At 45.2% G+C, this 16,752-nt stretch overlaps 1 protein-coding gene across 1 annotated transcript in view; it reads right to left on the bottom strand.

The window, feature by feature from the left end:
• Window positions 1-16,752, bottom strand: part of DNAH10 (dynein axonemal heavy chain 10) — a 135,871-nt gene that overhangs the window by 52,945 nt on the left and 66,174 nt on the right. Inside the window, exons 22-32 of the mRNA XM_066260762.1 lie at window positions 13,925-14,041; window positions 13,737-13,839; window positions 13,063-13,241; window positions 9,949-10,160; window positions 8,697-8,850; window positions 6,730-6,963; window positions 5,660-5,782; window positions 3,190-3,423; window positions 2,587-2,810; window positions 1,412-1,681; window positions 1,090-1,273 (exon numbers count right to left, since the gene is read on the bottom strand). Of these exons, the coding sequence (XP_066116859.1) occupies window positions 1,090-1,273; window positions 1,412-1,681; window positions 2,587-2,810; window positions 3,190-3,423; window positions 5,660-5,782; window positions 6,730-6,963; window positions 8,697-8,850; window positions 9,949-10,160; window positions 13,063-13,241; window positions 13,737-13,839; window positions 13,925-14,041 (2,034 nt within the window). The remainder of the gene's footprint in view (window positions 1-1,089; window positions 1,274-1,411; window positions 1,682-2,586; window positions 2,811-3,189; window positions 3,424-5,659; window positions 5,783-6,729; window positions 6,964-8,696; window positions 8,851-9,948; window positions 10,161-13,062; window positions 13,242-13,736; window positions 13,840-13,924; window positions 14,042-16,752) is intronic.

The following is a 16,752-nucleotide window of genomic DNA, read 5'->3' as shown; positions in this document are numbered from 1 at the left end:
CCTTCGGCTGTGATAAACCATAACCATGACCTCGATAGCTGCACTGAGTGCTGTGAGCCCTTGTAGCAAATTGCTGAGTGTTGAGTGTGGCTCTAGGGGCCGCCTGAACTTGCAACAGCTCGATCTCCAAAGGTGGCAAGTGGGTGATGTTCCAAACTGAAACTCCTTGATAGGTTTTTAAACAATGACACCCTTACTATTGGCATTAGCTTCCTGGGGCTACCACGAAACTACTACAATCTGGGAGGTTTAAAGTAACAAAACTGCATTTGTTCACCTTCTAGAGGCCAGAGTCTGAAATCAAGGTGTTGGCAGGACCACACTCCCTCCAAAGATGCCAGGAAGGACCTTTCTTTGCTTCTGGTGGCTCCGAGCGCTCTGTGGCTCTGACTGCATCAGTCCTACCCCAGCCTCCACCTTCACATCACCTTCCCTGGATCTCTGTGACCTTTCCTGCTCTTACGAGGACACCAGTCACTAGATTTAGGGCCCTAGTCCAGGATGGTCTCATCCCATTGCTTAAGTAATTAAATCTGCAAAGACCCTATTTCTAAGTAAGGTCACATTCTGAGGTTCTGAGTGGACATGAATTTTTGGGAAAACACCAGTCAGCACAATCACCACAGTTACGCTTAGAAAACACGCACAACCCTGGCCAGTTGGCTCAGTGGTAGAGCGTCAGCCTGGCGTGTGGGGGACCCGGGTTCGATTTCCGGCCAGGGCACATAGGAGAAGCTTCTCCACCCCCACCCCCTCCTTCCTCTCTGTCTCTCTCTTCCCCTCCCGCAGCCGAGGCTCCATTGGAGCAAAGATGCCCCAGGCGCTGGGGATGGCTCCTTGGCCTCTGCCCCAGGCGCTAGAGTGGCTCTGGTCGTGGCAGAGCGACGCCCCGGAGGGGCAGAGCATCGCCCCTGGTGGGCAGAGCGTCGCCCCCTGGTGGGCGTGCCGGGCGGATCCCGGTCGGGCGCATGCGGGAGTCTGTCTGTCTCTCCCCGTTGCCAGCTTCAGAAAAATACAAAAAAAAAGAAAGAAAGAAAACACGCACGACCATAGGTCAGTGATAATCACAAGAGCCTGATAAGCAGTCACCTGCGTCAGAGTCAGGTAGATCCGGTCGGTGAGGGGTGTGATGACCAATCTCCCGTTCAACCCCATGTACTCGTAGCCATAGCTGAAGGTGCCCGTGCACTGACGGATGTTCAGTTCGTCCGGTTCACGGTCCCAGTAAAAGCGCAGCTGACTTTCCCACTCGAACTCCCGGGCCTCGACAATGCTGGATGGCAGGACACAAGGGGGGAGTGAGGAGGAGAAGGATGTGGCGGAGGTGAACGTGGACATGCAGGGGGCAGGAGACATGGTGAGAGAGACCAAGCACACATGTGGAGAGGCCAGTGCCTGGGAAGGTCCTGACCTGCTCCGTATGAAAGAATCCACTATGTCCCTGGCATGCACGTCGATGATGAGCACGGTGTTGTACTTCTTCCGGTCGTTCTTGCTCAGGGGCGTGGTGATCCGGGTGACCAGCTCGTCAATCTGCCGGTGCATCTTCCTGCCGTAGCTCTTCATGGCGGGCCTCTCCCCTGCCTTCAGTTTGCGGAAGACATCCTCCACCTCCCAGGTCCACCACACCTGGCTGGCGGCCAGCACCACCATCCCTTGGAATAGGAGCATCCAGTCGACTCTAAAGGAGAAGCACACCTTTACGGGATTGTTGCCAGGTACCGAAAACAGTCCCATGAAGAACGTGTTTCTTTGATCCGGAACAGGGCAGGCAAAGTAAAAGCATCGGGCAAGTAAATGATGGTAAAACTCTTCTGCAGAGACAATAAAATACAGACCAACACACACGTACGCACATGCACACACATACACACGCACACACACAAGGGGCAGGTGCATGTGTAGGAAGATGCCAGATCGCTTTAAAAATATGTCTCCATAGATTTTCAGAATTACAAAAAGTTTTGAATTTTCTAAAAAATTTCAACAAAAACTGTAATAACCTCGACCACACCTCCAAGGTTTGCTGGTTACAGCTTCCCAAACATCACTCGCTACTCTCTCCAGTCCTCACCCACCTGGTCAAAGTCATACACGCCGATGGGGAGGATGGCTTGTGCTGTCTCTTCACACACGGTCACCGTGCAACACAAGTCACTCTGAGAGGGGGAAGCAATGTGAGCAGAGAAAACAAAGTGATCCAGGGCAGAGCTAAGACCAACATGGATGGTGTTCGGCAAATCCCAGGACACTGGGTACCTTCTGGTGCTACCACTGGCACCCGTCTCCCCGGCGATGCCAAAACATGCCGGCTCAAATAAACTAACACACTCATTTCCACTACTCCGAAGCGACAGGTCCGCGCACGAAGGTAGAGGGGTGCCTGGTGAAAGAATGGGCACCCCAGGGAGCTGTGTTTCTAACGTGTTCCCAGTCCAGGGGCCACACTTTGAAAAGTGCTGGACCAGATGATCCTTTGAAAACAGATATTTCAAGAAAAGAAAATCTCATTTGGGAGGCCGGTCCATCTGTCACAACTGTTAATATGACGAAGTCCTATCCGCTCACACGTGCCGCCTCACTTACCTGCTCCTGTCCTCGCAGTACCTAAAGATAGCCTCTTTGGTGACCAGCCGGTTCGTCCTCCGCATCTCCTTCAGAACCGCCGTCATCCAGTCCTCCACGCGGCCCTCGGCCCGCACGGTCTTCCGGAACTCCAGGACCTCCCTTTCTGCTGAAATCATGGCGGACACCAGCTTTTCTCCACTGTCCCCGTCCATGAACCTCAGCGATGCTATGTTGTCAAACATCTGCAACACAGCCAGCCCGTGCGGAGCCCGGATTAGGACCCAGGCCACGTGGCCCCCGAGTCCAGGTGCTGAAGCGCCACCTGGTCCTGCCCCTCTGCTTATTACATTTGTCTTTCTGTAGTTCTGAATTGAGTTTCTCAGAAAGCGTGATTTTTTTGGACTGTAGGAAAACGGTGACATATGGCAGCTGAGCCCTCGGGGTCATTTCAGACCACAGTGGGTTCCATCAGATTTATGTTTCAAATAAAATCCCAGCACTCGAGTCTGAAACCTCCGGGTTGAACTAGACTGCACAGGGAACTCAGGTGAAACACCCCACAGCTGGAGAGCCCACGCAGGGACACGCACTCCCCGCCTCCCCCAGGAGGCCAGGGCCGACCTTGATCATGTGCTCCTGCACGCAGAGCGGGTCGCTGCTGCCCAGGATGCTGAGCAGCTCGTCGTCGGAGATGAAGAAGAACCTGGGGAAGGCATTCCTCTTGGAGTCTAAGTAGTCGTTCAAGCTCTTCTGGCACTTCTCCAGGCCCTCGCTGATGTGCTGCAAGTCGCTGAAGCGGTTTGGGGCCTCACAGCACCTCTTGATCACGGGGTCTTTCAAGGTCTCGCCCATGATCTGGACAAAGTCAAGAGGACAGGGGTCAGGCCAGGGCGGCCGGCGCATCATGCCTGTCCCGGACAGGCACCTGCTGGGGTCCTGGGCACAACATAGAAAAACTGACACTCCCCTCCCCCCCCCCCCACACACACACACAGAACCACAGTCCTTGGGGAGGTCAATGTGGCAAAAGCTGTTAAATGTTTAAGCATATCCTTAGCATCTTCTAACACGCTATATACAATGTGCTTATTTCCAACGTCAGCTGCCCGGGTAGATTTTTCTCTCTTACTCACTGACCTACAATTGTGCCTGCACGGAGGAGGCTCACAATCAACATCTGCTGAATGAATTAGGCCAGCAACTCCACTCTGAGCAATTTGTATGGACCAGAATCCTCACTACAGCACTCTTTATAATGGGGGGAAAGGAACGGAAATAGCCTAAACGTCCAACAATAGAGGACTAAGTCAATCATCTGCTGTGATAACGATTTTATTAGATGGTTAGGTGTTAATTTCTGGAAATACATGTCAAAGACGTTACATTTGCCTGACCTGTGGTGGCGCAGTGGATAAAGCATCTACCTGGAAATGCTGAGATCGCCAGTTCAAAACCCTGGGCTTGCCTGGTCAAGGCACATATGGGAGTTGATGCTTCCAGCTCCTCCCCCCTTCTCTCTCTCTGTCTCTCTCTCCTCTCTCCCTCTCTGTTTCTCCTCTCTAATAATGAATAAATAAATAAATTAATTTAAAAAAAGACGTTACATTTTAAATAACCAATCCTTGGTTTTTTTCAGTGACTCTATTTTTTGGGAAAATACTTATTTATATACCTATTCCTATGTTCCAGCAAAATCTGGAAAGATACATGCTAAACTGTTCAAATGGTCATGTTGGGCGTGAGATTGCTGGCTTTGTGTGTGTGTGTGTGTGTGTGTGTGTGTGTGTGATTTTTAAATCCTTCTGTAATGAATAGGAATTAGCGTAATGTCTTTAAAGTTCTTATTTAAAGCACTTATGCCACTGGATAAGGAAAAATTGTAACTCTAATGGACACAGGAGACCCAGCTGTGACCTGACCACCTGTAACAGCACACAGCATCGGCAAGCAGCAGGTGCCGGGCCTGGAGGTAGGGCAGCCTGGGCTAGCATCTCACAAAGGGCCGATGGCAGCGTGGACAGAGCGCATCCTTTCTGGAAAGGGCTTTAAGACGGGCACACCCTTTGACAGGCAATTTACTTTCTGACAGTCTATCATAAAATATTCATTCTAAATGTGGGGAAAGCATTAGATACAAACCCACAAATTATTTATGAAAGCAAAGAATTCCAGTTCAAACAAGATGTCCAGTTACTAGACGATAATCAACTAAAAGAATGTCAAGCCCAGGCAAGTCTATAAAGGTACTAAAATATTTTCTCAGATGGTTTCATTACACGGAATACATTTCTCCTAATAGTAAGAGAAAATTATAAGAAAGAAAGTTACACAAAATATCATAGTAATTGTTTTTTTTTTACCTGTATACACAAAAAAAGATTTTACAAATATGACATGAATGTGGCCACATTCAGGTGATAGAACCATGAAAGAACTATGAAAGATATACATTTTCTACTTTTCTACATTCTCCAGTTGTTTTTTTTTTATTTAGTGAGATGCAGAGAGGCAGGCAGAAAGACTCCCACATGTGCCCCGACTGGGATCCACCCAGCAAGCCGTCTATGGGGCAGTGCTCTGCCCATCTGGGGCATTGCTCCATTGCTCAGCAACCAAGCTCTTCTTAGTGTCTGAGGTGGAAGCTATGGAGCCATCCTGAGTGCCTGGGGCCAACTTGCTCAAACCTTTTGAGCCATGGCTACGGGAGAGGAAGAGAGATAGAGAGAGAGAGAGAGAGAAAGAGAGAAGGGAGAAGGATGGAGAAGTAGATGGGCGCCTCTTCTGTGTGCCCTGACCAGGAATTGAACCCAAGACATCCACACACCGGGCCGATGCTCTACCACTGAGCCAACCAGCCAGGGCCCAGATTTTTTTTTTAAACCAAGTGTTACTTTTATAATAAAAATATGTAAATATTAAAAAGTGCCATATACCAGCAGCTATAGATCAAACAGAAATCTTTCCTCAACAGATTAAGGTCGTATTTAACAACAGAAAAATGTCAGAAGCTACGAACAGACAGTACCACATGAAAGTACAGAAGCACCTCCAGCCACTCATTTCAGGACTAAAATAGAAGCCAGCCACTTGCCCTTTTAAACACTTTGTCAATTTTGTCAAACTTCTTTGCCTCCTCGGGAAGCTGCGATCTGATATCTCCACCGATGAAGATGCTTTCCAAGTACATCCACTTTCTCTGAACCAGCATCCAAATCTGTGGAGGCACAATACTACCGTCGGCATGGGTGCGTGGCAAAATCCGACCCCAACCTGGAACAGGTTCCAACCAGCTCAGTCAAAGGATTTCCCCAGGCAAGATGACTCCTTCCCAAATACCCAGGATGATGGAGGAGGAAGCACAGAGAAATATTTAAAAATACACAGCCACACTCAAAAGCAAAAGAAAGCCCTGCACACCAGCCCCAGACAGGAAGGAAGGTTCTAGTTGTACGCAGGGGTTGGAGCCCTGTGACCCAGGGGCACAAAGGACAGACCGTGCAAAAACTGATGCAAAACTCTCATCTGGTACTGTGTGACCCACAATTCCACTCCCAGGTAGAGACCCAAAGGCACTGAAAACAGGGACTCAAAAACAGTGGTACGCAATGTTCACAGCAGCATTATTCACAACAGCCAAAAGTTGGGAAGATCCAAGTATCCATCAACAAACGAAATAAAATGTGGCCTATCCACACAACGGAATGTGATTCAGCCACAAAAACGAACGGAGCACTGAGACCTGCTACAACATAGGTGAACCCTGAGAGCATGACGCTGAGTGAGAGAAGCCGGGCACAAAAGGGCACAGGTTGCATGACTTCACTTAAATGAAATGTCTGTAACAGGTCAATTCTCAGAGACAGAAAGCGGCCTGGTGGATGCGGGGGGCTGGAGAGAGACAGGAGTAGGGAGTGACTGCTCTCAGTGGGTACAGAATTTGCATTGCAGGCAATGAAAATGTTCTGGAACGAGATAGAGGTGGTCCTGGCACTGACTTTACATGTTAAATAGTTCGTTTCATAGTCACATAAATTTTGTGTCAATTAAAACAGTTTTAACTAACAAAGAAAATAAAAAACCCATACCGCATCCCACCCAGCAGCTGTAAAGGTTCTTTCCCACTAAAAACTGACTCTTGGCCATCTTTGTCTTCTCTCTCACCTCAATGACTTCCCCTATTAGAGAGAGCGTTTTTTCCCACTTGTGCACGCTTTGCAGGAAAGGCCCCACAAATCTGCTTCCTGAGATGCTCTGCAGGTTGCAAGTGTTGTCATCGAGGGTCTGGACGATCTCGTCGACGGACCCGAGGATGTAGCCACGCTCCTGGGTGCCCTTGTAGTACTTGACCACGGTGAACTTCATGCTTTCCCATGTGTCCAGGATTTCTTTCACAGCCTGGTCAGGGATTCAAGGAGAACTGAAAACAGAACCCTAGCCCAACAATCGCCCCCAAGCCTGCCTTTGGTAAACCCTGGGTCTGGGTTGGCTTTCTGAATGAGCAGAGGCCCTGCCGTGGAGATCCGAGACATTGTTTACCGAGGGCTCGCCAAGTGCCAGGCAAGTGTGTTCACGCACGATCTCCGTGGATCCTCCTAGCACCCTGGGGAGGGAGGGGTTCTCACTGCCCTCGTGTACAGAGGCAGGAACAGGGGCTAGAGAGGAGAGCTTGCCCCGTCCACTCAGCTTCCCAGAACCAGGACCAGGGTCTGATGCCCGGCCTGTCACTGGTCTGTACACTCACAAAAGTCTGCACCTCTGTTTACTGTTAAGTAAGGAAATCAAATTACAGAATAATATGCCCACTTCTGATTATTTTCTAAAAAACACCCTATCGATATTGATGTGTATGCGTATACAAACACACACACATATATACATGTATGCTTATGGGTGTGTATATGTATACACATATTGTCATGTGGGTGTCTGTGTACATATACAGTGTGTCCGTAAAGTCATGGTGCACTTTTGATAGGTCACAGGAAAGCAACAAATGATGGTAGAAATGTGAAATCTGCACCAAATAAAAATAAAAGCCCTCCCAGTTTCTGTAGGATGATGTGGCAGCATGTGAGCATGCACGGATGATGTGTATACAGCGGAGCAGCCCATGCCCATGCCAGTCAAGATGTGGACGGTACAGAGGAAAGTTCAGTGTGTTCTGTGGCTTGCTAAATTCGAATCCGTGACCAAAGTGCAACGTGAATATCGGCGCATTTATAACGAAGCACCACCACATAGGAATAACTACTCGGTGGGATAAGCAGTTGAAGGAAACCGGCAGTTTGGTGGAGAAACCCTGTTCTGGTAGGCCATCAGTCAGTGACGAGTCTGTAGAGGCTATAGCTACCTAAGGAGCCCTAAAAAATCTGTGCGTGAGCCCACATCGAACTGCACTGAATAGATATGAAACTGGAGAGTTTTCCTTTTATTTGGTGCAGATTTCACATTTCTATCGTCTTTTGTTGCTTTCCTGTGACTGGTCAAAAGTGCACCATGACTTTACGGACACACTGTATATGTATGTGTGCATATACATAGGTGTCCAAACGTGCGTGTGCATTTTCTAGAGATAAAGTATACACACTAAAATGTTAATGATCTTCAGGCGGTACAAATTTTGAGTGATTTTCTCATTTTCTAGTTTTCCCCCATGCATGTCCACTATTTCTTTAACCCTTTGAGTAGTACGAACGTTCATGCACATCCTCGTGCCTTCTTACCATCCAGAGTACGATTTATTTTTTAAAATGTGTAAGGCAACATTTAAAAAAGGCAAATGTATGTTCTTCTTATTTCCATAAATTGGTTATCAAACAAACATGATTTTAAATTAATAAAACTGTAACTGGAACTAATTACATTTTTTGGAAAAAAAAAAAAAAAACCTACTCCCAGGGGTCAGCGAGCATGAAAAAAAAACTCACTACTCAAAGGGCTAATAAATAAATAAATAATAAAACTGTCATTAAAGGCCATAAAAAAATTTTAAGTGAGGCTGAGATTCTGTTTCTAGAGCACAGAATTCTTTGTTACTCAAACACAGCGACCCCGAGAGCCAGCGCTTTCCCTCTGAGTGATAACCAGCTCCCATTTCTCTATGGTTCCGCAGCCAAGCGCAGCCCCACCTTCTCAATGGCAATCTCTTTGATGGCCGCTGTCACAATCTCGCTGAGAACATCCGTGTGCTTGTGGAGCTCCATGGCGAACATATTTTCCAAGGTGAACGTCTCAGTCATCTCAAAGAACACCCCCGTTTTGTCCATAAGCTCCTTCCAGTGCCTGAAAGGCGTCAACGTCTAAATTTTTATGTGGACCGAATTTAATGAAGGACTTACTTCTTCTCACTGAAATCACAACACCAAGCCCCCCAACCCTATTATATAAACAGTTCTTGTCATAATGTTCTGGACTTGGGAGGACATCGCCAGAATTACAATCTCCCCAAGCTTCCCAAGATCCCACCAGCTGCCAGAATTCAACCCAGAAAACATCCGGCAAGATGGTCCTGCCGCTGTAACCAGCGGGGACTGGCAGATAGCCCCAATGGGGATGACGTCCTCACTGAGCAGAATAAAGTCATCTGATGCCGTGTGACTCTCTGCCCGCATGGGAAACAGGACGGAGGAACACAGGAGCATGTCAAATTCCTACTCATGCCCGTCCGTGTGGAGTCATGTCCAAATGAGGACAGACAGGGGGAGGCAAGCTCTCCTCGCCTCCTCCAGACCTGATTATTGCGTTAAAAAGAAAACAAAGAAAAAACCAGGGAGACCTGCTCTGTCCAATCGGCAGCCACAGCATCTGAATATGAGGAGTCCAAACTAAATGATGTGGTGAGTGAAAAACCCACACCGGACTGCGATGTCTTTTCTAAGAACATGGACTATTTTGTGAATGACACTGCAGATCGATTACATGTGGAAGCAATATTTTGCATATATTGGGTTAATTAAAATATACAACTAAAATCAATGTCACCTGTTTTCTTTCACTTTTTCAATGCAGCTGCCAGGAAATTTTAAATCACTTACGTGGGTCGCATGTTTCTCCAGAATGGTACTGGTCTAGACCCCTTGCTATTTCTTTTTTTTTTTTTTAATCTTTGGATAAAGCAACTGCAAATGACACTTTACATCTGACAGGGTGGCTGTTTTTCTGTTGTTTAAAAAAGAGTCTTTGTGGTTCGAAATTTCATAGAAAGTTTACATAAAAACAATATTCAAGAAACATGACATGCCTGTTTCTAGGCCTGCATGGCTGCTGGCTGAGACCTTGTTCCTGGTCAGCGGATCTGAGCAAAAACAAACCTGACGCTGAGAGTCCTCCTCTGCCCCCCAACCCCAGGTTTCACCCTGGCTAGCATGGGACAAAACAAACCTTTCCCTGAGGGCCTCGTTCTTCAAGTCAAGAAGCAGAGGAATCGAATCCTTGAATGCCTTCATTTTGGCTTCCAAATAGTAGGCCGGTGACAAGTTTCGGACCTGCCGGGGCATCTTTCTCAGGGACCTGAGAAAACCATCAATCCCGTCCTGGAGAAACTGAACATTCAGGTTGATCCAGAGCGTCTGAGACCATTCTTCCTTTGCAACCTGGAAAAGGATAAGAAAGTCCCATCAAATAGACACACACCGCCTTACCGGAAACATGAGGGTAGCTTGACCGGGAGAACAAGTTCGTAACCCTTGGTCATGCTCACTTTTTTTTTTTTTTGTATTTTTCTGAAGCTGGAAACGGGGAGAGACAGTCAGACAGACTCCCGCATGCGCCCGACCAGGATCCACCAGGCTCGCCCACCAGGGGTGACGCTCTGCCCACCAGGGGGCGATGCTCTGCCCCCCGGGGCGTCACTCTGTTGCGACCAGAGCCACTCTAGCGCCTGGGGCAGAGGCCAAGGAGCCATCCCCAGCGCCCGGGTCATCTTTGCTCCAATGGAGCCTTGGCTGCGGGAGGGGAAGAGAGAGACAGAGAGGGAGGAGAGGGGGAGGGGTGGAGAAGCAGATGGGCGCTTCTCCTGTGTGCCCTGGCTGGGAATTGAACCCGGGACTCCTGCACGCCAGGCCGACGCTCTACCACTGAGCCAACCGGCCAGGGCCCATGCTCACTTCTTTTCAGGTATTGTCACCCACCTACCCACGGAGGCTGTGCCACCTATGACACAAGGCCACTCTACCAAATCCGGGAGACATAGCAGCTCTACCTGATATGTAGAAACAGACACATGGAAGCTGCCAAATTGTGGAGACAAAGAAATAAGTTCCAAATGGAAAAACAGGAGAAATCTCCAGAAAATAAACTAAATAAAATGGAGGCAAGCAAACTACCAGACACAGAGTTCAGAACAATGGTTATAAGAATGCTCAAGGAACTTAGTGAGAACCTCAACATAGTGAAGAAGGACATAGAAACGATAAAAAAAGAGCCAGTCAGAAATGAAGGCTACACTAACTGAAAGGAAGAACTTACAGGGAATCAACTCTACTGAGTGGATGAAGCTAAGAATCAAATCAGCCATTTGAAAGATAAGGAAGCAGAAAACACTCAATCGGATCAGCAGAAGGAAAAAAGAATCCAAAAAAATGAGGAGTCTCTGGAACAACTTCAAGGCACCAACATTCACATCATGGGGGTGCCAGAAGGAGAAGAGACAGAGTGGTAAATTGAAAACTAGGACTCTTTTTTTTTTAATTTTTTAAATTTTATTTATTCATTTTAGAGAGGAGAGAGAGAGGGAGAGAGAGAGAGAGAGAGAGAGAGAGAGAAGAGAGAAAGACAGGGGGGAGGAGCTGGAAGCATCAACTCCCATATGTGCCTTGACCAGGCAAGCCCAGGGTTTCAAACCGGTGACCTCAGCATTTCCAGGTGGTAAATTGAAAACTAATGACAGAAAACTACCCTCATCTGGTGAAGGAAACAGACATACAAGTCCAGGAAGCACAGAGAGTCCCAAACAAGATGAACCCAGAGAGGCCCACACCAAGACACATCATGATTAAAATGCAAAAGGTTAAAGACAGAGAATCTTAATGGCAGCAAGAGAAAAGCCGTTAGCTACCTACAAGGGAGCTCTCATAACACTGTCAGCTGACTTTTCAACAGAAACTTTGCAGCCCGAAGGGAGCCGCAAGAAATATTCAAAGTGATGAAAAGCAAGGACCTACAAACCAAGATTACTCTACCCAGCAAAGCTGTCATTGAGAATAGAAGAACAGATGGAGAGCTTCCCAGACAAGAAAAAGTTAAAGGCGTTCACCACCTCCAAACCAGTATTACATGAAATGTTCAAGGGTCTTTAAGAAGAAGAACAAAAAATACAATAAAATAGAATAATAATAGAGACAAGAACAAAAAAATGTTAAAAATATGAATAATAAAATGGTCATAAATACATAACTATGAACAACAGAATCTAAAAAACAAAGGAAATGAACAGGCAGAACAGAAACAGACTCACAGACACAGAGAACATTTTGACTGTTGTCAGATGGGAGGGGGATTGGGGAATTACTGAAAAAAGTAAAGGGATTAGAAAGAACAAATTGGCTGTCACAGAATAGTCACAGAGATGTAAAGTATAGCACAGGGAACAGAATCATTAATACTCGAATAACTGCCTGACCAGGAGGTGGCACAGTGGATAGAGTATTGGACTGGGATGCAGAGGACCCAGGTTCGAGACCCCGAGGTCGCTTGAGCGCGGGCTTATCAGCTTGGACCCAAGGTCACTGGCTCAAGCAAGGGGTTACTCAGTCTGCTGAAGGCTCACGGTCAAGGCACATATGAGAAAGCAATCAATGAACAACTAAGGTGTTGCAATGAAAAACTGATGATTGATGCTTCTCATTTCTCTCCATTCCTGTCTGTCTGTCCCTGTCTATCCCTCTCTCTGACTCTCTCTCTGTCTCTGTAAAAAAAAAAAAAAAAAAAAAACTAGAATAACTAAGTATGGTGTCAGATGGGTATGAGATTTATCAGGACGATCACTTAGTACATAAAGTTTAATCACTGGGGTGTACACCTGAAACTAATATAATATTGTATGTCAACTGTAATTAAAAAAATAAAAAATGATTTAAAAATATCTTTTTTTAAAAAAAGAGGCACGGAAATGATATATTTGCTACTTTTAATTTTCACTCCCATCTAAAGATCCCCCCAGGACTTAACAAAGCCCTGACCCCTGAAGAGTTTTCTTTTTCATTAGTATGGTCAACACACGTAACGTTGAAGATCTGAACCAGTGCAATAAGCATAGCAGTCACTGACATCCAGCATATTAGCAGTGTCATGCAACCATCACCGCCACCTCATCCCACAGCTTTCTCATCCTCCCAAAAGAACACCCACTCGTACCTACCAGCAGTCTCCCCCCTTCCCCTCTTCCTGAGAGCCAAAGTGGGAGTCTCTATAAACTCTGCCCAGGCTCCCACTATGGCGGCCCCCGAGTCCGCAGAGAGGTCCCGCCAGCGAGCCCCGAGGCTGCGGGGCACTCACCTTCAGCTCCTCGTAGAGCCCGTAAATCAGCTTCAGCCCGGTCACTTCCTTCTGCACCTTGAGCAGCTCTGGGTACATGGTGATCGGGAGATCGAAAAGCTTCTCCGCGTTAGCCAGCTCCTGCCGGTTCCTTTCGTGTCTCACCAGCTCCCTCTCAAAGGAGGCTAAAAGGTCTATTCCTGGTAAAGTAGCAGATGAGTAGATAGATACAGACAATGTTCAGGCATGTGAAACTGAAGAAGAAATCATGAACAATGTATATAAACTATGGTTTCATCTGCAGGAGCTATCAGAGGAGACAAGGTTGATATGACCAGACTCCCTCCTGCTAGGATTCTAAGTAAAAGGCCAGTGATGGCTGCAGCTCCTCCAGTCAGAGAAGTCTGTCTCCTCAGCCCTCTCCGTCCTCTGAGTGGTCTCAGCCTAGGATGGACATCAGCATCCGCACAAGAGCTTTTCAATATCTTGATGACCTGACCACCCTCCAGAACAATGGGATCAAAACAATTCGGAACCTGGGCCCCAGGCATCAGTGAGGGTATTCTGAGATGCCCCCAAGTGAACCCAGTGCACAGGAAAGGTTTAAGAGCCATGATTTCAATCCCGTTTTCCCATAAAATTCTTAAGTGAGACACACTCAGGCACCTCAGGAAGACCAATGAGAACATTCTTACCGCTATCAAGATCTTCACCAACAGAACCAGGGCCTTCAAGATAAAAACGTTTTGCAAAATCCTCCACGTGCTGCCTGAAGTCTAATATTTCACTTCGAGTGATCTGAGAAAAGCAGGGTTGCATGAATATGACCCAGTGAACATTTTTTCAGTATCTCTACTCAAAAAGTAAAACTCAGAAACGGTACCTCTGTGAAAGTTCTCTTTATGCTTCCAAGAGCGTGTTCCATATTTACTGAATCATTGAACAGATTCAACCACTTACTCTCAATCCTGTCAACCAGTTCCTTCTCTGCACTGGAAGGCTAAAAAAAAGAACAAACAATAAATGGTCGGCAACTTGGAAGTAAAGCTCTTGCCCAAGGACTCCTGCTTATGGTTACAGAAGGCTAAGTGACTTAAAACAACAAAACAACTGGTTGAATAATAAAAATTATATCCGTATATGAAAATATATTTTATAGTTAAAATCAAAATGAAAATTTTAGAAATAAACAGTTAACATAGATAGATAACCTAGAGAAGATAAGCTCTTCATAAACTAAAACCCAGCTTCAAATCAACTTTATCTCTGATTAAAATATGGTCATCGAGAGGAGTGACGTCACGGAAATGGCGCCGTGAGAAGCGCGTCCGACAGCTCTCCCCTAAATCACAACAAATTTATCAACTAGAAACAGAAAAATTTATCCTCGGAGCATTCCGGAGTTCCACACAAACTGAAAGCAAAAGGACTGTTATCACTTGAATCTGAGAGACGAGGGTGTGGAGGAAGCTACCGCAGCGACGCTCATTCAAGCCGCCAGGGAGTGCGCCTGCGTGCTATCAATAAGACCACCCTCAGATGCCGATAAGAAAGAGGAAATCAAATATTATGGATACAAAAGAAAGAGAGGTAACACAAATAGATGTGGAAAAATCTATGGAGAAAAGACTTAACATATTGGAAGCCTTGGAGCTAAATGACAGAGAATTTAAAATAGAAATCTTAAAAATACTCAGAGATATACAAGAAAACACAGAAAGGCAATATAGGGAGATCAGAAAACAACTCAATGAACACAAAGAATATATTACCAAGGAAATTGAAACTATAAAAACAAATCAAACAGAAATGAAAAACTCAATTCACGAGCTGAAAAATGAGGTAACAAGCTTAGCTAACAGAACAGCCCAGATTGAAGACAGGATTAGTGAAATAGAAGACAAACAACTTGAGGCACAACAGAGAGAAGAAGAAAGAGACTCAAAAATAATAAAAAATGAGAAAGCCCTACAGGAATTGTCTGACTCCATCAGAAAGAATAACATAAGAATAATAGGTATATCAGAGGGAGAAGAGAAAGAAAATGGAATGGAGAATATACTCAAACAAATAATAGACGAGAACTTCCCAAGCCTGTGGAAGGAACTAAAGCCTCAAATTCAAGAAGCAAACAGAACACCAAGTTTTCTTAACCCCAACAAACCCACTCCAAGACACATCATAATGAAGATGACACAAACCAATGACAAAGAAAAAATTCTCAAGGCAGCCAGGGAAAAGAAGAGTACAACATATAAAGGAAGGCCTATTAGATTATCATCAGATTTCTCAGCAGAAACTCTACAAGCTAGAAGAGAGTGGACCCCAATATTTAAAGCCCTGAAAGAGAGGAACTTTCAGCCAAGAATACTATACCCATCAAAGCTATCCTTCAAGTATGAAGGAGATATAAAAACATTCACAAATACAGAAAAGATGAGAGAATTTATCAACAGAAAGCCTCCACTCCAGGAAATACTAAGGGGGGTTTTCCAACCAGATTCAAAGAACAAAAGAAAACAACACCACAAGTAACAGCTCCACCAAGAACACAATAAAACCAAACTTAAACTGTGACAACAAAGGAAAAAAAGGGGGGAGAGGATGGAGATTAACAGTAGCAAAGGATGATGAAGTGCAGAAATACTTATAAGATAGGGTACTACAATGAATATGGTAGGTACCCTTTTCATTACTTAATGGTAACCACCCTTAAAAAAACCACCACAAAAACACTTGACTTAAAAAAGGTAGCAACAGAGGAAAGAAGTATGGAACACAAACAAACAAAAACAAATGATAGAAAAACAAAAGAGAAGAATCAAACTAGATACAAAACTAACAGAAAGCAATTTATAAAATGGCAGTAGGGAACCCACAAGTGTCAATAATTACACTAAATGTAAATGGATTAAACTTACCAATAAAAAGACACAGAGTAGCAGAATGGATTAAAAAAGAAAATCCAACTATATGCTGCCTACAAGAAACACATCTAAGCAACAAGGATAAAAACAAATTCAAAGTGAAAGGCTGGAAAACAATACTCCAAGCAAACAACACCCAAAAAAAAGCAGGTGTAGCAATACTTATATCTAATAATGCTGACTACAAGACAGAAAAATTACTCAGAGACAAAAATGGTCATTTCATAATGATTAAGGGGAAGTTGAATCAAGAAGACATAACAATCCTTAATATATATGCACCAAACCAAGGAGCACCAAAATATATAAGACAGCTACTTGTTGACCTTAAAACAAAAACTAACAAAAATACAATCATACTTGGAGACCTCAATACACCGCTGACGGCTCTAGATCGGTCATCCAAACAGAGAATCAATAAAGATATAGTGGCCTTAAACGAAATACTAGAACACCTGGATATGATAGACATCTACAGGACACTTCATCCCAAAGCGACAGAGTATACATTTTTCTCTAATGTACATGGAACATTCTCAAGAATTGACCATATGTTGGGCCACAAAGACAATATCAGCAAATTTAGAAAAATTGAAATTGTACCAAGCATATTTTCTGATCATAAAGCCTTGAAACTAGAATTCAACTGCAAAAAAGAGGGGGAAAAACCCACAAAAATGTGGAAACTAAACAACATACTTCTAAAAAATGAATGGGTCAAAGAAGAAATAAGTGCAGAAATCAAAAGATATATACAGACAAATGAAAATGAAAATACGACATA

Source organism: Saccopteryx bilineata, chromosome 2 (genome assembly GCF_036850765.1).
Source record: "Saccopteryx bilineata isolate mSacBil1 chromosome 2, mSacBil1_pri_phased_curated, whole genome shotgun sequence".
Taxonomy (NCBI): domain Eukaryota; kingdom Metazoa; phylum Chordata; class Mammalia; order Chiroptera; family Emballonuridae; genus Saccopteryx; species Saccopteryx bilineata.
This window is presented reverse-complemented; position numbering and strand designations above follow the sequence as displayed.